Raw genomic sequence first — 21,590 nt, 5'->3', positions numbered from 1 at the left:
GCGCATGCAGCACCGTAGCGGGTCAGAATGTTGCCTCCGAGATGCGGCTTTCATTAAAGCTGCCGTGAAAATTTGGCAGAGCAAATAATTAGCGGTTGGGCTGAGGTGTGTGCTTATCCTGGTCCCAGAGCAAGGGGGATTTGAAGGCTGGTCTCCTGCAGAGCAGGCAAGGCTTGACTCCCAAAGCTCTTGAGCTATGGCAGAAGGAGCCCGTTGGAGCTCGGAAACCATTCTTCAAAATGTTCAGTACCGGGTCTGTTTCTTTAGAACGGTCAGGTGTAGCTGATACACTGATCGCTAATTGTCCTTTCACTGAGAATTTCTGATGTGCGTTAGTCACAGCACCTGGTGGCAGCAGAAGCAGCTGGTCTCTGAGCAGACCCCACCTGTATCGGAAGGGATGTAAAGGGGTCCCCGGGGCGTTGTGTCTCCCAGCCCCAGCAGGTGAGCTGGGCAGGGGGGGAGCTGGTGTCACAACATCTGCGGGCCTGAAGGGAGCATTCCACAGCCGGTTGGCTACGTATCAAAAGGTGAAAAAAGAAAAAAAGAGGGTTTGGTTAGCTGTTAAAACTGACTGAGGGAGTAAATGCTGTGTGGTTGGGGGGGTGGAACAAAGCCAAGCTGAAATGGGTAAGCTTTGAAATGGACGTGGAAAGGTGAAAATGTAATGTGGCGTTTTATATAAGTTATCGCAGTGGATAAAAGCGTGATGCTTCTCTGTCTTTGACCTTTTATCTGGCCAGAAATGGTTTCTAGCAGCAGGTCTGGATGAGGCACGGGGGTCACAGTGGGGAGAGGGTGGACAAAGCCTGGTGTGAGGAGCTGGGTTTGGTGTCTGGGGGGTTACTGCCTGTGCAGAGGGAGGGGTCCGTCTGGCCTCGCGCAGAGCAGAGCTCATGGCTGCGTTGGTAGGTGCTCGGAGTGAGGGCTCTCATCCAAACCTCTACGTCCAGCCCTTCTCCTGAGGGATCCGAAGGAGGGAGGTGGTGTCTGTACCCCTGTCTGTGTTACTGCGGTAGTTACCTTCTCATCAAAGTTAGAAATTGGGGTGGTTGATCTCTCTAGAGGACTGATGTCTTGCAAGGACACGGCTCTGCCCAAGAGCTGCTGTAGCACTCGGGGGTGACCCCAGTGCTGCTCCCCGGGCACGGCAGGAGCCTCCACTGCTCTAGAGCAGCCGCGCAGTCACCTGCCGCCGTCCAGGAGGCCACGGGGCGACAGACAGGAGGTGCCTCCGCTGCAGCCCCTGCCAACCGTGGTAACGTCCGTGCCGCGGCACTGAGTCATCTCTGAAGCTGTGAGACCCACCAGGGAACCTGTAGGCAAATGCGTGGTGCCCTTTTAGCAGCGGCTGTTCCTAGTGAAAGAGATTTCTGATGTGAAAGAAACCGTAATCGTCTCCAGCGTATATTGACAGCATCAGTTGTGCTGTAAAGAACTCTTTTGTAAAACTTCTGTTATCAGCTTGTGTTTAAATTCACAAAAAACCTGCTAGAAAGCCCCTAATAAACTACTTCCTAGCTAAGACCTCTGCTAGAAATGCTGATTTTGTAGCAACTGTTTCAGCAGTCAGAAAAGCGTTTTGCGCTCTGTAGCATTCCGCACAGAGAGGCCAGCCAGAAACTGTGCGAGCGATTCAAAGCTGGGTGTCTCTCTTCTGGTCTTTGGTTCAGATTATATCTGCTGATCTCAAGATAGGCTTCTGTACCCAGATTTCCTGTGGGAACGGCTCCGAGAGGTGCAGGCGAGCAATTATTTTTGCATCTCAGGTTAGAACTGGGAGAGAGAAAGTCTAGATGTGTTTGCCCGTACGGTGGTTAACTACCTTATCGAAGCAAAGTTTCCTCTGAGAGCTTGGTCGCAAAGTCCCCATCCTGGAGTTGCAACAGCTGTAAACAGTTGGCTGTTTTATTATTTTTGTGATAGAAGAGTCGCCTTCTGTCGTGGAGAGAGATGGACGTAGATGACTGGTTGTGGCGGCTTGAGAGTGCCCTAATTTAAATATAAAAAAAATTCCCCTTTAGGGAATAATTTACATGGCCGTATGTGAGAGAGGTGTTATAGAGCCTTGGTGGGAGGCAGCATGAAACATTGTTTAGTTTGCGGCAGCAAAGCGTGTGCCCGGCTGGCTGTCGCACTCCGGTAGCTACAACCGTACCGGGCTGCTGTGCGTGCCCGCTGGCCGTCCTGGTCCTGCGGCAGGACACGAATTCCATGTGCTGCAACAGAGCTCGAAGCCGGGGATAAACTCCCAGTAATTCATAAACCCTCCTTATCTAGTCAAGCACCAAAAACATCAACGAGCTACTAAGTTTTATAATTTTTTTTGTAAAGACTTCAGTGAAATTATGCCTGATGTCCGCAAACTGCGACCGCTGAAGCATGAGAAATAGTTTTATTCTTACAGAAATAGCTTTATTCTCACAGCTCTGGACAAGAGCTGCAGGTTTGGCTGTTAGCAATGGTGACCTCAGGCTCTTTGCTGCCTTTTTGAGGCTTGACATCATCTTTTTTGAAAAAAACCCAAACCAACACAAACGAAAAAACCAAAACAACCCGAACTAAGAGAGGACTTGCTATTTGCATTATCTGCTATGAGTTTTGCCAGTGTGTGGTGTTAAATCCTGCGAAGGCTCTTTGCTAAAAGGAAACCTGAACTTTCTGGGGGCCCCGTCTGAACCTTGAAGCAAGGGCTGCTCGGGGAGGGAGTGTGGTGGCCTGCGCGGTCCCTCGCTGCCCCAGCATCTTCCTCTCCCCGCGGCAGAGGAACCCGGAGGCTGCGGGGCTGGGTCCGTGCGAGCAGCGTGGCGGGTCCCCCTCGTGAGGCGGCGGGGCGCTGACCGGCCGGGCGGCGGATGTTGGGGTTAGTGATTCAGATGATGACAGGAAACCAGAAACTGGCTGACGGGCCCCGGAGGAACCGGCTCCAGCGCTGGTGGCTGCGGCCGCGAGAGGCAGGAGGAGATGGGACGGACGGGGGAGAGCGGCTGAGGCTGCGGTGAGGTGGGAGAGGGAGAGGGAGGGAGGGATGGGGACGGAAAGGTGCCCGGGGCTCCTCTGAAGGCTTTGGGGCAGGTGGGGTGTCCCACTGATTTCGGCGGGCTCAGAGATCCGAGGTTAGATCTCGGTGACCCTTTTCAGGAGGGTTCAAGGTCATCCCTGCAAAACCCCTCTGAAAAGCAACACGGGAGGTTGCTCCTCGCCGCTGCTTACGGCCGTCACCTGACGAGCTCTGAGGTATGAAAATTCCCAAATATCCCTTCTCAGCAGCACTTGCCCCCCTCGGGACCCAAGGGCAGAGTCTGTCCCGTACAGCCCGGATGGCCCGTTTTACAATACCGCTCCTTTCATCTCCCCACCCCACCTGCTGATGGCGGCATGGCTTTTTTTAAAATTACATTATTTCTGCATTCACATCTACAAAAAAAATTCTGGAAGGTTCAGGCTGAGCTGAGCTGAGCTGCCCTCATCCCAAATCCGTCCATTCGGTCCTGCTTCATCCCAAATCCATTCGGTCCCGCTTCTGGCTCCTGCCCGTAGCTTCTGGGAGTGCTGCAGCCCATGCTGTTTCCCCCTCCAAAGGCCAGTCTGACGAAATAGCTGACTTTAACTACACTTTTGGGATTTTCCATTGGTTTCAGGGCTGACTGGCATCGTGTATATGAATATATTTATTTTACTGCGTACAAGTGCTTGTGGTTACCACTCCTAGGTAGAAAAGTGCTTTGTCTTCGCATCGGTTTTCTCTTGTGATCAATGTTCGGTGTAATATGGGCCATGAGGTAGATGCTTTAGCAAAACAGGGTAATTATAGGATAATCTAGTGTGACATTGGCTCGTTTTCATTGCTCTGGAGTAATAGGAACACTTGGTTACATACGTGCGCGTTGCCTCTATCTGCAGTTCCGAATGTGGCGTCCCCCTGGACTCCTCGGCGCCGGCGAAGGATGGGGCATGTCTTTGCTGCTGCCTGAGACAGGGGAGATTAAGGACAAATATAAGATGTTTCTGTGAATTACCTCCCTATGCTGCCATGCTTGTTGTGATTTTCGACCTGAGGGTTTGGGGTTTTTTTAAGGCATTTTACAAAATGAATAATTTATCTTGAGGTTGACTTATCAATTCCAATTTTCCCTCTTGTCCCGTGTTCTACCAAAATGCATCTGCTGCTCCCCTGCCATGAAACAGAGCACGAATAGCTGTCCCAAACCACACTGCATCTATGCTGTAGCGGCTTTCCTCAGAAAAGTTACACCGGCATAAAATCTGGTGGGAAATGGGATGTGCAGACATCTGGGAAGGAGCTTTTCGGGAGGCTCAGCGCTGGTTCTTGAAGTGGTTCCAACCGCAGGAGCTTCCTTGGTCTGAGACTTGAATTTCTGAAGCGACGGGACTTTCTGCGGCAATCTGTGCAACGTAGACAAACAGAAAGTAGTGTTTCTTTTCTTAGAAATGTTAGAGACGTCGAGTCAGGCTGAATATTGCATCTGTTCAACAAGGCCCTGTGCTAAATTTCATATGGCGAGGTTTTTAAATAAACTCTCCACTTTATGTTTCATGCCGGTGACTCACTCAATCAGTCTGAACCAGTCCTTAATTTATTGCAAACTGGTGCAGACCACAAAACCCTCCGGAGGGGAGAGAAAACTGGTTTGTATTTGCCTTTTGGGCATTTTTTTTTAATTCATAGGTTGAATACATGACATAAACCTGCGATTTCGGTCTTTATCTTGCAGCGTGAACTTGGGCGGGGGGGGGGGGCTTGACAGAGGTAAAAGGACTTCAGAAATGGTCTGCCAGAAAACCAGCCGCTTTCGCTGATGCCACATCAACGCGTTCCTCATTCGCCTGGTTTTTCAGCAAAAAGTTTAAGTACGTTTTAAGTACTCTTAAAGGGTTCTTAAGGCAGCTTTCTGCCTCTTCCGCTGCTGTTGGAAAGTTCTTCCAGACTTTCCATCCATTAGGGATTTTATTTCTAGCCTGTGTGTGGCCAGCTTGTACTGTTCATTTTTATGCCAGTGTTGTATTATTTAAATTTAATTTTTCTCGCTTTGGTGTTTCTCTTGGACAGATAGACAGTGAATGGCCAGGTACTCTCGCTCTCAGCTTTAGGAGACCTAAAAGCGAGAGACTTTTCAGTCTCCCCTGGTAAAACAACCTCTCGTCCCTTGGCTGTGTACGCTGAGCCCCATTACTGGGTTTAATCCTTAATTTAGGACTAGAAACCTTCCGCACAGCCGCTGGGCTGATGCGACCCAGCATGTACGGAGCAAATGATCTTTTGCAAGTCCATTAATTCTTCCCATTTAAAAAAAAAACCACCCTTGTTTCTTTCACTGCTAAAAATACCCGAGGCCGTGAAAAGCGCAGCCCCACTGGGGCCGTGGAGCTTCCCCCTGGCAGGAGAGGGGCCGCGCTGCTGCCATCGCCGCTCCCTCCCGCCGCCAGCGTCTCGCTGCCCCCGGAATCGCTCGTTCGGGATTCTCTCCTGGGGGATTTCGCGGAGCCGTGGTGCCGGGGCTGCAGGAGGCACATGCTGCGGCCGAGTCGGCTTCCTCCTGCGAGGAGGAACTTCTGTCTGCACGAAAAGGGGGAAAAGAAACCTATATATATAAACACATAAAAAAGGAGAACAGAGAAGTGTATAAAGAGAAGAGGGCATTTTGCCACTCTATGAATTTTACTCCTGAGGAGCTGGAACCAGATGGGAACCTGTTTTTTCCCCGTGTTTGAATTCAGCATCCCGAAAGTGGGGCTGAGCAGCGGGTTATTTGCTCTGTGCGTCCTTCGTGTACGCCACGGGCTCATCACAGCCCTCGGTGGCTCCAGCCTATTTATCCTCCTCGCCATCTCCCCAGGGCGGAGAACAGGGAAAGCACGTTCAGCCTTCCAGATATTTTATTTATATCCCGCCAGCTGTGAGTAAGTGCCTCCAGCCTTCTGCTTGCCATGCATCTGTTCATCCCCTTCCTCCGCCAGCTCCTTACGAGAGGAGGTTTTGTACCAAAAGAGGGGATTTCCAGGGAGCTGGGTGTGTGGTGAACACAAACGATGCCCCCCGGGCTGCTGTTGTGACTCGGTGTGTCCGGGGGATGCTGGGAACACTGGGATGGGGATGGGACGCGCGGTGCCCAGCTCGCAGCCCCTGCAAATAACCGCCCTTGGGGTGGCTGGTGCGCGAGGGGCTCGGGAGCAGCCCGGGTGTGCTGCGTTGCTGCCGAAATAAAGCCGGGTCTAGAAGGGAGACAGCGGTCGGTCTGTCCTACAAAGGCACAAACTAGGTCAGTGCTGTCAGGTGCCTTCAGCTCTGCCCTGCCTTTACTTAAAAGAAAAAAAATAAGGGGGGGGCAAGGGGGATTAAAAAAAAAAAAAAGAAAAAAAAAAAAAGGGGGGGGGAAGAGGAGAACACCACCCCCCCCCCCCCCCCCCCGAAAAGACCAATAACCGAAAAACCCCACAAACGAGCGATGTTACAGCCCTTTGTATACTGAATTTCGGTCACCAGCTTTGGGCCAGCTTCCCTTAGCTGCCCCTTGCCGATGCTTTAGGGATGATCCACAGCTCATGGTTTCCAGGGGGGATGGTGAGATGCCACATGTGAGATGCGAGAAACCACGTGGTTTTGACCAGGCTCCGTCCCCGACCTCCCGGCTGGGGACGCTGGTCGCAGGGTGCTGGTCCTGCCCCTCCGGGGTGGATCCCTGGGGGTCTGGACATGTCGTTAACCTAAAACGACTCATCCCAGGGAAGGGCCCCCGGGGGGTCTGCAAAGAGCAGATCCACCGTGGAGCGAGTGCGGAGCTGCCATGTCCCTGGGAGCCCAGGCAGCCTCGAAGGGGGTAGAAATAACCCCGGTTTGCCCACCAGCAGAGACGTCTCGAAGCCAAGCCGACGTCCTGCCGGCTATAGGGCCCCTTTTGGGGGGCAAGAGCATGTTTGGGCACCGCCGAGAGGATGCTGGCACCAAACCCCGGGCAGCCCATCCCGTCCGGCGATCGCAGTGGACACTGGTGTAGCGCTGGGACTCCAGTGCCAAACCGGACCCAAACCTCCCGCCGGCATCTTTGGCCACACGGGCGCGAGGGTGTTTGCTCGGCACCGAGAGGTTCAGCTGCTGCAGCGAGACCTTCAGGTTTTCTCCCGTGTGAGCAGGGTGTCGGGGCGGCTCCCACTTTGGGCAGGGAAATGTTATTGATTCCGCTTTACACAAGTGGAGGCAGAAGGTGCCGAGCAGGGCAGAATCAGGCTGCTGTTCTCTATCATGTTATTGATATTTGTTTAAAGATTTCTAATTATTTTAGTTACTAATGTTATAGACATATAATTCACTTTTCACGCGCAGTGGCTGTAGCAATACAGTACGGTCATGAGTCGTAATAAGGGAGATTCAGGTTAGGCGGCAGGAAAGCTTCCTGCCAGGCAGAGCAGCGACGTACTGGCCTTTGGCAAGTTGAAGCATCTCCATCCCTCGGGGCCAAAGAAGTTTATGCAAAACAAAAATAAATTAAAATAATCCGTAAATAAAGAAAATCTGGCCCTGGGCAATAGGAATGAGCTAAACAATCTTTCCCAGTCCCAGCAGGCAGCTTTCCATGATATTTATAGGATGTTTTGTATTTTAAAGGAAGAAAGTGAAGCCAAATCATGCCGATTATTACAAAATGTTAGCTGCTGTTTGAGGAAGAGCCTGTCGTGGAAAGGAGGGGAAGAGCTGGTGTCTGAGCCAGCCCAACGCAGGAAAAAGTGTGTGGAATTTAACATTTAAAGTGATTCTGCACTGTAGGGAAGTAGCCGAAGTGCCTCGTACAAAGGTCTTGAATATTTCAAAGCGCCTGCCTTCTTGCCCTCTCTTCTGAATATTAAAAAATAATATCTGTTATGATGTTTGATGATGGCAATGTGGTTTACGGGGTTGGGAGTGGGTAAATCCAGGTGTTTTTTTTTCCTCCTTGTGCCGAGGGAAACCCCGTGAGCCTCCTCTCCCTCCCGCGGCGACGCGGAGGGTGGGCCCTGGGGTGGGCGCCGGGGTCTGCTCGGGTCCTCCTGGGCTGGGAGCGCGTCCACAGCCCTGTGACCCCCCGGTCTCTTCGGCACCCTCAGCAAACCCCAGCTCTCTGGGGGTGCCAGCTCCCCGCGGGGCGGGTGCTCAGCCCGCCCGTGCCCCCGCGCTCAGGGGCTCCCCTCGCCGCTGTGTTTCAGGCTGGACGCGGCCAGGCCATGGCGCAGCTGGAGCTGCTGTGGGCGGCCGCCGCGCTGATGCTGCTCGGGGCCGCCATCAGCCTCTGCGTCAAGTGCCAGCTCTCCGGTAAGGTCCTTCCCGGGCTGGGCTGGGCTGGGTGGGTCGCACCGGGCAGACCCTTTCCTCCTGGGGTGTCCCCTCCGGCGGGTTTGGTCCTGCTCGGCCACGGGGAGCTTTGCCCTGGTGGGGGTGCTCCCAGCAGGTTGAGCCGGGAAGGGTCTCTGCTGGGTGGCCACGGAGCGGCTGGGGGGAAGGACCCCCGACCCTGCAGAACCCCTTCCCTGGGGTGCTTCCCAGCCCCGTGGGCTGTAGGCCCTTCTCCATGGGCACCGTGGTGGGTGGCTTTGGGATGCTCCACCCGGGAGGAGCATCTCTGCATGCACAGACCCTGCAGAGGCACGGGAGGAGAGCCTGGGGGATGTACTCATGTTACGTTAAATACAGAGGGAATGGGGCGAGCACGCACCCCAGTGGGGCTTCGAGCCCACCTCTGAGCGCTGGGTGGGTTTTGGGGACAGGAATGGCTTGCTTGCTTTGTGGTGGCTAACACAATTACTACACTTTAGACATGGTTTAAAAAAATAAAACCCTATCGCGACTGCTGCTCGCTGCCTCCACTGTCCTCTGGTGCTCCCAGTTGAAGAAGTTTTGTGAATGTGTTTTATTAACTCCCAAATCATCCTTTTCTGAGAGCTCTTTTTCCCCCTTGTCTTCCAGCTTCCAAGCGAGAGAAGCAGCCGAGTGAGCGGAGGAGCCCGTAAGTTGCCTTTCACAATCGCGTTTCTCCCCCAGACAGCTCGCCCAGGGTGAGACCCTGGCCGGAGCCAGACCCACTCCGTCCCCCACAGCTGAAATCTGGGTTTTTGTAAAATAAAATAATCCCAGAATGGGGCGTGCAGGGTGGTGTCCCCCTGCCCAGTGCACTGCTGAAAGGGTTAATGCCTTTACAATGAATAATCCAAAATGAAACTGAAGCTTTGACTGTGATGCCTGTGAGTCATTAAGTAGTTGGGGGGAAAAAAAAAGTCTGGGAGAATTGGAAGGGCAAGTCCTTATCCCGTCCCGTGGTGCCCCGAGATGGGGTGGAGAGGTTGGGAACTTCATACAGGAGCCCCTGCCCTTGGCTGGTGCTTGGGACCCTGTGCCAGAGCCAGCACCGACCACGGCACAGGCAGCGAAGGAAACGCACCGTACACACACGCACACCCCCTACTTCCTTCAGCAACAGACAAACCACAGCTAAATTATATTAAAAAAAAAAAAAGCTGGCTTGTAACCTTTGATATAGGGGCAAACGTGGTACAAAGGTGCTCTGCGAAGGCCTGCGTGGCGTCGGGGTTTTCCTCCTGCCCCGCTTGCCCGGCGCCGGGGAAGGGCTTTGGTGTGGGCCACGGGAGCCCCATGGACAAGGAGCCCGGGCTCCGGCCCCCGCGGGCTTGCGCCGAATCATCCCCACTTCTTTAAATTTATACCTGGGTCGGGCAGTTTGACTTCAGACTTGTGGTATTGTGTGCTCTTTTTTGAGATCTGTTTTGGGTTAGTTTGGGCTTTTTGTGAACAAAGTGGTTTAACTCTGTATATTTGCAGACTTTGCAGTGAGGTCCTTTGCCTGACGCCTCGTCTCCTAGCCAGCCCTTTGCCGTGAATACTGGCTTGGGATGGGGGGTGACACGAATGAAAAGTCGGGGGGGGGAAAGGGACACTTTTGGTGTCCCAAAATCAGAGTTAATTAGTGCCTGTATGCACCTGCAGTGGAAGAGCCATTGAATCCTGTCATGCTCTGAAGAGCAGCTCCCCTGTTAACTAAAAAGTAAAGAGGTTATTGGGCACGTGTGTTATTTTTAGCATTGATCACGTACGTTATTTTTTTCAGTTTGATGTTAAGGGATGTTGGGGGGGCAGGGACAGCAATGGAGGCGAAGCAGTGGGGTTTGAAGCCATTTCATGGGTGAACACACAGTTTTTTGTGGGTGAAAATGCTCTTCTGGCCTTAACCGTTGCATCACTAGAGCACGAGTCTGGTGAGGAGCGGCTGAGGGCGCTGGGGGTGTTCAGCCTGGAGGAGGCTGAGGGGAGACCTTCTCGCTCTCTACAGCTCCCTAAAAGGAGGGGGCAGCCAGGGGGGGTCGGTCTCTTCTCCCAGGGAACAGGCCATGGGACAAGGGGAAACGGCCTCGAGTTGCGCCAGGGGAGGTTTAGGATGGATATTAGCAGAAATTTCTGCACAGAAAGGGTTGTCAAGCATCGGAAGAGACTGCCCAGGGCAGCGGTGGAGTCACCGTCCCCAGGGGTATTCAAAAGCCGGGCAGACGTGGTGCTGAGGGACGTGGGTCAGTGGTCACTTGGCCGTGCTGGGTTGATGGTTGGACTCGATGATCTTAAAGGTCCCTTCCAACCGTAACACTTCTATGATTCTATAACTTGTCAGAGTAGGAATTATCCTAGATGATGTTTTCCTCATCCCTGGGTCCTTCCCTGAGCTGATGTCGGCTGCTCTGCCAGTGGTCCATAAGCACATCGTGACTTTAAAGAGTCAAAGAGGCATCTGTGAAACTGGTCCCAGCTCGTGTGGGTCCTGCGTGACGCGCGGAGCGAGGCACCTCGGCATTCCACCAAGCCCAGCGTGGGGGCTGTGCTCTCCCCCCTCTGCCCACCGAACAGGGCGGTCTCTGGCATCTGTTTTCCCTGGCATAGACCCCAAAATCCAGCTGAGATTGTACTTCTATTTTTTCCAGGCTCGAAAGCCAGCAGAGGTTTGAGGTGATTCGATCCCATTCCAGTGAGTATGAACATTTCACGGGGCTCCTGCGTTGCGGGGTGGGGGACGTGCATGCACAGAATGGGGCGAAAGGAAAAGTAAAAGGGTCACCTGGAAGCCAGGCTGTGAAATTGTATTAGACTGCCACCGTAGTTGGTGGCACCAACTTAGTTATAAAGCCACCTTAAATGCTTCTAGCAATGCGAATTCTGAGCTCTAGGAAAAAATCTCCCTTTGCATTGAAAATAAATCACCGAAGCAATGTCACTGAAATGCAACCCCACATGAGCTTGGGCTCTTCAAACTCCGCTCGCCCTGTGAAAACAACAGTGTGGGTGAACCCGAATCGATAGGAGTGACTCATTTATCATCGCCCTCTTGCTGCTTCCTGCGGCAAGTTGGGTTAGGCGCTGACCTTTTGATTTTTATCCTGAAACGAGCTGCTGACGGGGTCTGTATTAAATGTCACCGTCTGCAGACGGGCTCTGCGGGGCCGCTCCTCTCCCTGGGGCCGGACTCAGCCCCACAAACCCCCCTACGAGCCTTTGCTTCAGCCCAACCTGACCAAAGCCCACAACCTTACCGGGGCATCTCGCGGTGTGAAGGGAAGGGTGCTGGGCGTGGGAAAGGCTCCCGAATCAAGCGGGTTTGGGGGAGAATAGGAAATAAAGCAGCGACTGGGGTTGTAGCTTCCTCCGCTGTGTGTTTGCTCGCTCTGTGGTCTGCACAGACACCAGCTTTTCCTCTTATTTGTTTCCCATTTTGGCCACTTATGTACTTTTGAGGAATGATTTGGAAGCTGTTTAGGGATGCATTAGAAAAATGCTTGCCAGTACCTGGGAATCCTCTCTGGTGGATGCTCTGTGCTCGTTGAAATATCTGCTGCTGCCGTAATCATTAACATCTCATTTTGTTCTTGGTGCTAGCTGCAACCCGAAGGCTGGATCAAATTAAGGAAACTGCGAACTTATCAATAGCAAGGTAGGTAAAAAAAACCCTGTCAAAACCTAGCTGTAGAGCCAAGGTTGGATGGAGTCACCCAACATACGTGAATGTTTGGGATGGGGTTCTGGACCCTATAGATGTGGCTTGGGGTATGCTTAGAATCACACAATAGTTTGGGTCAGACGGGACCTCTAAAGGTCATCTAGTCCAACCCCCCTGCGATGAGCAGGGACATCTTCAACTAGATCAGGTTGCTTAATTTCTGCATGGTCAACACTGGCTTTAGACTACTTCTGGATTTTCTTCAGTCTGACTGCATTCTACTGGCAAGCGTTTAAATTGAGCCCAAGGACGTGAGCCGTGGCTGTCCATAATAGGTACGTCATGAAAAAGAAATGGCCATTCTTTGTTTATAAGCAGTTTGACACGAGGAATCCCCTTTTCTCCATCACCAAAACACCCCAGAACTACACAGCCACATTAACCCTGCAGCAATATTCAGGCATAGCTATTCCCATTTTGGGATTTGACCCCAAACCCTTAATTTCCCATTGCTTGATGTGTTTCCTGTGTAAACTCACGGGGAGGTTTCACGCATGGTCCTTCTGGCTTAGTCATTGCTGTGGTTTGTAACCACTGGTAGGGTTTGCTCAGACCTGGCCTTTTAGCTCCCTTTTCTCTCTTTCAGGAAAACCACCGAGGAGCTCGGTGCCTCCCGCCGCGCTGGATACGGTGAGCATCTCCCCCAGCATGGGCACCAGTTCACTGCTCGCTCCATCCTCGCAGCCACGGGGCAAGCACCTACCACAAAATTCATAAATGGGGGTGTTGCAAATCCCGACTTGTTTGTGTAGGTGCCGGCTGGGAGCTCCTGCGGGTTTTGGGAAGACAGCCCTCGAGAGGCTGGTTACTCACTGCTGGGACCCCAGGCAGGGCAGGGTGGGGGGGTTATCCTGGAAACTGGCTGGGTGATGATAAAGTTAACTGCTGTCATTAGCGCCTACCCACGACGCTTGTGGCTGGTCTGCACAGTGACACTTCATCATAAAATCATGGAATGGTTGGGGTTGGAAGGGACCTTGAAGCCTACCCAGTGCCACCCCCTGCCCTGGGCAGGGACACCTCCCACCAGCCCAGGTTGCTCCAAGCCCCATCCAACCTGGCCTTGAACCCCTCCAGGGATGGGGCAGCCACAGCTTCTCTGGGCACCCTGGGCCAAGGGCTCACCTTCCTTTAGGGCCTGGAAGGGGCTGGAAGGTCTCCCCGGAGCCTTCTCTTCTCCAGGCTGAACCCCCCCAGCTCTCTCAGCCTGTCCTCCCAGCAGAGGGGCTCCAGCCCTCCCAGCAGCTCCGGGGCCTCCTCTGGCCCCGCTCCAACAGCTCTGTGTCCTGCTGTTGGTGCCCCGGGGCTGGAGGCAGTGCTCCGGGTGGAGTACTTAATATTCTTGGGAACTGGCCTGGGTCTGAGTTTAAAATCCAGTGCTCAGGCTGCCATGGCTGACCAGTCCTGGTTAGAGCCACGGGGCCGGATTATTTAAAATATCATCCCTGGCTGTCCCAGGGGTGCCCCGGGGTGTCTGACCTTGCAGCCATGTCCCCTGGCAAAGAGCTGAGCAGGGCAGAGCTGCTGATGCCAAAACAGTCAGTGGCCCCATCATCGGACGGCCCCCACGGCTCACCCTGGGCCCGAGCGTAACGTGCCCCTCTGCTTTCCCCAGGGAGCGGGACCGAGCCCAGGTACCAGAATTTCCTGACAGGTAAATGCAGGGGCCGCACGCCGGGGGTGTGGGGAGGGATGGCTGCGGGGGCGATGGGAGGTTACCGGGGATGGGAGACAAGACTGCAGCTGGTGGAGCTCCGGCTTGGTTAATTTAGCGATTGCTTTATCAGACGTGCGCTGACCTGATTAAGGGCCAGAGCGGAGGGGGACAGGATGCTTGTGAGCCCCCGGCTCCCTCCCGGGGCAGCGTGAGCCAGCGCTCGCCCTAAGAGGATTATTGGCGTGTGGGGCTGTGCTCTCCTCTCCCAAACGCGGGAGGATATTCCCGATCTCCCTGCCAGCTGGCAGGATCTGTCCATGAGAAGTGGTGAGCCCCGGCTTTCTCAGGGCCGGGGGTGGATGGGGGCTGCCTCCCCCGGCTCCATCCTCCCGGCTCTGCTCGTGGGGTGGCTCCGGGGCCGTGCCAGGGCTTTCTGGCTGCCGGGGACATCTGCTGTAGCCACGCTGGGGGAATTTCTCCGGCTGTGCTTTGGGATGGTGGTTTGAGTTTACGATGGCATGGCGAGCTGACGGCAAACCCTTTGTGCTTGCAGAGGACTGCCTGCGAGGGGACGCTGCCTACGTGTAAGTAGCTGGTTGGCGCCCACCGGCGCAACCGAGCAGAGCCGTACTGGTCCCAGTGCGGTCCTGGCTCTTTGTAGCTCAGTCTGGGAAGCCCATGGGCTGCCAGGAGGAGCTAATGGTGGCTCTTCTTCTCGCAGGGAGCCCATATCTCTGGATTACCACAACTGTGTCAGGTTCTTCACACCACCCAACGGTAAGGTCTCCACGCGAGCAAGACGGGCTTCTTCTCCAGCTGCCAGCCCGGCTGTCCCGTGGCTCCAGGGAGCCCACCAGGCTTTCCTTGCCTAGGTCTGTGTGTCAAGGGATGCCCAAGCCCCGATCAGTCCATCCCTTGGCTATAATCAGGACAGCCCAAACTCATCCACGGCTCCGATTGCACAAAACACTTTGTTCTTACTTTGTTTCATCTCTGTGCAGCAGCGAATTATCCATTGCTTGGGTAATGAGGGCATTTTCCTGCTTGTAGCCCATCTGGTTGGGGCGAGTGGAGGTTGCAGCCCCTCAGGGTCCTGCCCAGATGTGCGGGAAAGGGCACGTCCTTGTCCAGAAGCCTTTTAACAGAGGGACACCTTCAAATATTTTGTGTGCTTTGTTTATAGCCTAGCGAATGAAGGTGGATGAAATACACCGCTCCATTCAAATGCATCTTTTTGAGGCAAATATTGCATCTATGAAACGTTTTTACTCCCCTGGGTACTCAGCATTTTTCTGTGCTGACTCACACATCAATCTATTTTTATCTAAAATGAATTTCAAAATGTGAATCCTATTTTTTTTTTTTAATTTAAAGAGACTGGGGGGAGGAAAAAAAAAATTAAAAAAAAAAGCGAAGACATATCTTGTTTGCCAAAAAAATCGACCTTATTTAAAAAAAAAAAAAAGCGGGGGTGAGGGAAGAAAGAGAAACCTGAATGTATTAACATGAATTTGGTTTTTTTTTTTTATCCCTTATTAGTTTTAGTGCTTTCCCCGTGGCTGAGGGCTGCCTAGAGGCCGTGTCAGCGTGTGTAGCTGTTGCGGAGCTGCTCCGGGTGGCTGGCAGGGCTCCTGCCCTCCCCTCCCGCCCCGGGTCTGGGCAGCGCAGCCCTGGCCCCCGGGGGCTGGGATCGGTGGATGTGCTGGGCTCGGTGCCTCTCCCCTTCGCCGAGGCTCTGGAGAAGCCCTGGCGACGCGGGGTGGGCAGCAGCTTGCGCGCTCCGCCAGCTTTTCCAGCTGAGGGGCCGTGGGCGCAGCGGCTGCCGGGTGTCGGGTGCTGGCGGCGGCGGGTTCTGAGGTTAGCAGTACAGGGCCTCGCGTGGCTCAGCTGCTCGACGGCCCGTCCGCAGAGCTGAAATAACCAGCAACAGAACAAAGAGCTCGGGTTTTCTTCATTCTCTTAAGCAGATCTTGGTTCTAGATGCTAATAGATTTGTGTACTGGGCTTGGGCAGATGTTGTGCTGGGACCGGGGCTCAGTTCCTTCCCAGAAACTGAGCATAAGCCCAAGAAGACACTGCAGCCGCAGCTTAATGCGCGCTGGGAAGGACAACCCGCTCCCGACTGCCGCCGTGAGCTGGCGGCTGGGCATTTGCCTCTTGCCAGAGCCGGACCCCCCGTTCGCCTGAGGGGCTGCTGCAGGGCGAGTAATCATGCTTACTGGCTTTTATTCCTATTCGTAAGAAAAGTCACGGTCCCCTTGGCTCTTCACCCTCGGGTAGCTCCGTGGGTGGTGCCGTGGCTGGAGAGGCTCGGCCAACGCTCCATGGCGTCAGTGACGGCGCTCCCGTGGGGCAGCGACGGCCCCGTTCGACTGCGCTGGGGATGCCCCATCCCTGGGTCAGCACAGGCAGTCACTGAAAATAACGATTTTTTTAGGTCATGTGCATTTTTTTGTGGGAAGCAGGTGCTGAGGGATCTTCCCAGGTCACCTATGGTCCCTTAAGCCCTTTTCCCCCCCTCTTTCTTCTCTCTGCCAGAGAAAGAGGAGGATTCCCATTCCTATCAAAACGTCATCATTGGAGTGTCTCACGGCTCTGATCCGGGTAGGTGTGTTGCTCTCGTGGTCCGTGCGTGTCGCACAAACGTACCTGGAAGCGCAGAGAGGGACGGTGACCCGCTCAGCCGAGGGAAACCCCCCTCCTGTGCAGGCTCAGCTCTTCCCATCAGCTCCGTGCCGGCGGAGCGGGGTGCAGGGGCTGCCGCAGGCACAGAGGAGACGTGGAGCATCTCCCCTTTCTGCAGGACAATGCGTGCAGTGGTACCTCACCGGCTGAGAGCTCACCTCCCAGCTGATCGCTTTGACTGGGAGATCCTTGCAGCAATTCAGGACCTTTGGGGTCTGCACTGCTTCTCTAGGTCTTTCAGTCTTGTTACAGCCAAGATTGACTGTGGTTCGAGCCCCCAGCGGGGGTTCATCACCCCATCCAGCCCAAGCAGGCTGCAGGCAGTGAGCTGCTGGAGGATGGTGTTGGGCCACAGTGTCTGCTTAAGGGCCTCCAGCTCCTGTCCTGGGATGTTGCAATCAAAATAGGAAGTCAAGCTGGTTTCCTTCAGAGAATTAACACAAGGCTCTCGGCACTGCTAGAGCCTGCCCTGCTCCTGCCCGGCTTTGTACGGAGCGGTTGGAGGAGGCAGGAGCAGCGGGGACCAGTCTGGTCCCTGTCGGTGCCCGCAGACATCCAGGCGCGTGGTCAGGGCTGGAAAAGCCATGCGACAGCGTCAGCAGACCCGGGGCAGGAGGGCAGCCACCCGGCTGGAAACTCAGCCACGTGCACGGGGTGGCCGGGGAGCGGCGGTAGGAGGGGGGTTTCACAAAGGTCCGGTTTTAGTCCGTTTGCTGTTCCGCATCATCCTGTCTGAACTCTTCTTAGTCACAGATGACGCTGTAGACTACGAGAACAGCCCGGCGATACACACATGGAAACTCTATCACGCAGAAGGTATGTTCTCAGCAGTTGTTTATATTTAGGGATGGGGCTCGTGGGCAGGGCGCCCTTCACGCTAGACCAGTATAGACCATGCTCAGGGCAACGGAGCCATCGCCCCTGTCTTGAGTTATTTTTTCCCCCCAGTCATCCCTGATAAACATCTAAGGCGATGTGCAAAATGCTACAGACACTTGTAATTGAACGCTGCTCTGATGGGACGTGGTGTTTCTAGTACTTGAAAGGCCACCACATCGGTGGCTGTGCCTGAACCCTGACCACGGGACGCTACAGGAGGATGGGGCTCTTCATGTCTTAGATCCTCGTACATTTTGAAGTTGCCCCGGTGCAAGCTCGGCCTTGTAATCCCCTCCCGACAAAGAACCGCGCGGTATATCCAGTGGGTCAGCCGACGGCTCTCCTGCAGTGATCGGGGCTGCGTATTTCTTAAGCTAACCTTTAAGCAGGAGTTTAATGTAACGTGTGGCTTCCTGTGCAGCGCGGGGGGTAGTCTGGCCTGGGAGATAGTGGTGAATGTATACATATATATTTAAGAGCTTTCCGTCTCTGGTGTGAAAGCTGCCTAAGCAAACTGATTCTTGTTATCCTGTTTGCGCACTCTCTAGATTAAATCTAAGTCTGTCTTTTTTGGCTCTGAAAAGCCATCCACACTCGCTGCTCGCAGAGTGTTTGCAAATTTGCTGTGCCCACTTTGAAGCCCCTTCAAGGAGACCTTGACGCTGTGCTCTGAGGTTTCTTAGCCCAAAAACGTGTCGGCACTGAAGGCTAAGTATCGGCAGGATGCACAGTGTGTCTGTGGCGCATACGTGTTTTTAGATCAAGCCGCTTGCTCATCAGTGCTTCCCGTCCTCACGCACAGCTCTGCAGATGGAAAGCCCGGACGATGAGCCAGACTATGTCAACACGGCCCCTGCCCCGCTGTCAAAGCAAAGGTAAAGAGAGAGCAAAGGGTAGATGGGTTTATTTAGGGGTGGGAGGATTGTGTTTATGCCAAGGAGAGCTTGGCAGGAGCTTTTCCCCTGGCACCAGCCGGAGCAGGGGCAGCCTGTCCCGTGCCGTGGCTCTGGCTGATGCCGAACTGACTTAACACTGACCATGGAGACAAATTTGTCAAAGCCCACGTCCCAGCGCCGCCATCCTCCAACAGGAACTCAAAACCTCTTCAGAGCAGCTTCGGTCGGTGCTGCTGCGTGCTGCAGCCGGGAGCCCCCAAACCCCCCGGTCTGTGCAGCCTGGAGGCCGAGCGGCGTCAGCCCTGCCTGCTCTGCTGCCATCCCGTAGCCTGCCCCGCTACTGGCAGCAACCCGATGCTGGTGATACAGAATTACTCAAGGTAAAAACCGCCTGCGGAGAGCTGCAGGAAAACTGCATGACACTGAATCAGTGGGTGATACAATGCAGTGTCGGTAAATGCATGGTAATTAACGTATGGAAGAAAAGCAGCCCCAGCTACACCAAACGCAGCAACAGGTTCTGCATTAGCTGCTACGGCTCAAAACGGGCTCTCGGAGGCTTTGCAGAGAGCTTGCAGCAAACGCTGGCTGAGTTCTCGGCAGATGTGGATCACTGAGAAAGGGAAAGAGGAAAGTAAATCACTGCTGTGCTAATGGATAGATCTGTGGTCTCTCTACACGCCGGTGAGAGCTTGTAGTGCTGGTCAGCCTGCTCCAGACTGGACTGGGGCTCCAGCTGGGAGAGGCACTGGGACCAGTATCACTTTCCTTGTCGGGTTTTTACTCTCAGAGCCCCCGCAGAGACCCAGCGGGATTGTCCTTATGCCACAGGCTGGCAGCTCCAGTTACAGGGGTTTATATTCCCCAGACTGTGCACACCACTGGCAGGCAGTCCCAAAAATTGGGTATTTCTGAAGCCGTGCATAAGACTCGTCCCCACCATGCAAAGCACAGTCACCCTCTTCTCCACGTTGCAGCGTTCGCTTTGAACTTCAGCAGCCCGTCCCGGCAGCGTTTGCTCTGACTCACAAAGCCTGTGCTGGCGGGGAAGCCGCTCCAGAGGCGGGTTGTGCTTTTGGTCAAGGATTCAGTGTGTGGCACTGGTGGCATGCAGGTCGCTTCCCGACAGCACACGCAGGTGGTCCAGCCGGCAGCAAATACAGCTCAGTCTGGTGAGCATCTCCCCTGCCCTCGGACACCCGACATCCACCCCCAGCCTCTGCCGGGAGCGGTACCTCGCTGCCAGGCATCTCCCTGTGCCTGAGCTGGAGCAACCCAAGAGAATAGCCTGAAAACGGGCTGCTTCAGATGGGGTCGCGGAGAAACTTGCGTTTTTGCAGAGAAACTTGCTTCTCTTCGGAAGGTGTTTATGGAGTAGCCAGGCATTGTGTTGGCTAAGCAGCTGGAGGGAAGGAAGCCAGGCTATCCATGAAAAAATGAAAAGTGTCATAATGGTAACTTTTATAAGGAATTCTGCACTTATTCCTCTTCCACAGAGAAATTTTGAGGAGGAGGGGATTACATTTCTGCATTAGTCACGGCGTGGCCTGCTTTTTGCTCTGATAGTGACACCGGGCACACCAGACTGCCCTGTTTGCCGCTTGTAACGGGGAGGGTGCCCACGGCCTTCGGAGCTGGGACAGGAACAATCAGGGCCCAGAAATGCCCAAAACGTTTAGCAAAGCTGCTGTAATGACCGCACCTCATTTGGGGGAGAGCAGTGATCGAAGCAGCATAGGGGCTACCATAAATCCAGCCTCAGCGATAAATGATGCTGGGAGGGTCAGAGGGAGGAATAGCTGTCCTGCGAAGCACTGGTGATACAGATTTTCTGGGAAAACCTCCATTGGCAAGCCCCAGCAAAATGCCATCATGGCTGTATGTGTAAATAGCCGCCGGCAGCTCTGCAAGTCAACTAAAATTGCCAACGCGCTTTTTGCCATTGTAACGATGCCTCTGTTACAGCCTTTTCTAGCAGAGTAACGCTACAAAATCCCCGTGTCCAGCCAACAAATGCCAGCACAAGTTCTGCACCAAGGGAGGGTGAACGTGGGCTCCTGGCACCTCTGAGCCCTCTGCTCTGCTCAGGGATCGCCGTCCGGGAGCACGGCGGGGGCTTCTGCTTGGACATGGACATTTTGTAGTGTACCTCGCTACTTGTCCCTGGAATGAAAACGTAACAGGCAGCAGAGCTGAGAAGTTGAAAGCAGGGATGAAAAGTCGGTGGACTGACTATTTTTTTTCCCCTCTTATTTCAAGTATTCTGCATAAAGTGTGAAGAAGTGCCATGCCGAGCTGTAAGAGCGCACCCAGCGAGCAGGCACGCAGGGAGAGGGGGCGCTTCGATCCCCCCGTGAGATCTCTTCTCGAAATGGTGCCTAAGACCACGTAGAAGGGGTGCTGCTGAAAGGAAGAAACGCTCTGCTTGAAGTCCCACCAAAGTCCAACTGCAAACCCGGCACTGGAGAAAGCGCTCTGCCCGGCAGCGACCAGGGGCAAGCCGAAAGCTCGTTACCCCATCTCACTTCCCTCCACATCTGCTGGAGGGAGGGTGGCCGGTCTGTGCAATGTTTTCTCCTGTCAAGCACGAAATGAATCTTTAAATTGCTGAGCAGTAATGCAGCCAGCTACTTCATTTGTCAGGGTGACTCGTGCATGATGGTATTAAGACATAGGGATTATGTTCTGTATCTCATGCTCTTCGACAGAAGCAGTTTCCTACAAGAGAGGAACTGGGAAGGCAGAGGTTGCTTTTACAGCAGCAGCGGTTCTCTGGAACTAAATGAGATACCAACCTGTTCACAAACGCTGAAGACTAAAGAGGATTAAATCCGCACCTTATCCACAGCTTGTAATTCACAATATCTGTCTATCGCGGTTTTCCTTGGGTTTCGGTATCCATTTTGTAACGATACAAAGACCCCGCAGCAACTGAGAAGGTCCGAGCCAGAGCCGCCAGCCTCCTTGGAAACTGCTCCAGTCTTTCAGCATTGCCGCAGGGAACACCAGCCCTGAAACGTAACCCTTGTCTCTTGAGCCCTGATGCACAGATCTGGCACCGTTGTACCACTTATTTATTAAAGTTGAAAAGCCTCCCAAGAAAATCTGTGGTTTTCTTACAGCTTGCTATGATGCAGATGTTGTCTGCATGGTTGGGTGAGGCAGAGAAGGGAGCGAGGGAGGTGACACGGAGTGGTGCGCGGGATCTGATGGGGAGAAAATGAGGCTCTCTAAAGCCTTCTTCCTTAAAATTGGTTCAGAAAAACTGTCTTTCAAGAAGGGATGCAGCCCACAGCCGTGTCGCTGGGATGGGGAGGAGTGAGCAGAGGACTGGAGCTAAGGGCGAGCCAGCCCCGGAGCGGGAGGAGGGGATGGCAGATGCTTCCTCCTGCAAATGGCTTGGCTGTATCTTTAGCAGAATTGCTGAGA

The 21,590-nt window shown here is 54.0% G+C and overlaps 1 protein-coding gene across 4 annotated transcripts; it reads left to right on the top strand.

The window, feature by feature from the left end:
• The first annotated feature begins 443 nt into the window (after nt 1-443).
• Nucleotides 444-21,258, top strand: LAT2 (linker for activation of T cells family member 2). Of its 4 annotated transcripts, none has more exons than XM_074593835.1 (13): nt 444-530; nt 8,200-8,305; nt 8,957-8,996; nt 10,975-11,018; nt 11,924-11,978; nt 12,631-12,674; nt 13,660-13,698; nt 14,255-14,285; nt 14,423-14,478; nt 16,240-16,305; nt 17,134-17,202; nt 18,068-18,140; nt 20,421-21,258. In XM_074593835.1, the coding sequence occupies exons 2-13, from the start codon at nt 8,218-8,220 to the stop codon at nt 20,437-20,439; spliced, it is 624 nt and encodes a 207-aa protein (XP_074449936.1). In that variant the 5' UTR covers nt 444-530; nt 8,200-8,217; the 3' UTR covers nt 20,440-21,258. The 4 variants fall into 4 exon arrangements, with proteins under 4 accessions (XP_074449936.1, XP_074449935.1, XP_074449939.1 ...); XM_074593834.1 differs by lacking the exon at nt 444-530 and adding an exon at nt 2,879-2,998; XM_074593838.1 differs by lacking the exon at nt 444-530 and adding an exon at nt 2,913-2,998 and having other exon boundaries at nt 18,025-18,140.
• Nucleotides 21,259-21,590: the final 332 nt, after the last annotated feature.

Source organism: Larus michahellis, chromosome 7 (genome assembly GCF_964199755.1).
Source record: "Larus michahellis chromosome 7, bLarMic1.1, whole genome shotgun sequence".
NCBI lineage: Eukaryota > Metazoa > Chordata > Aves > Charadriiformes > Laridae > Larus > Larus michahellis.
The sequence above is the reverse complement of the archived record's forward strand: the minus strand, read 5'-3'. Positions and strand labels throughout refer to the sequence as shown.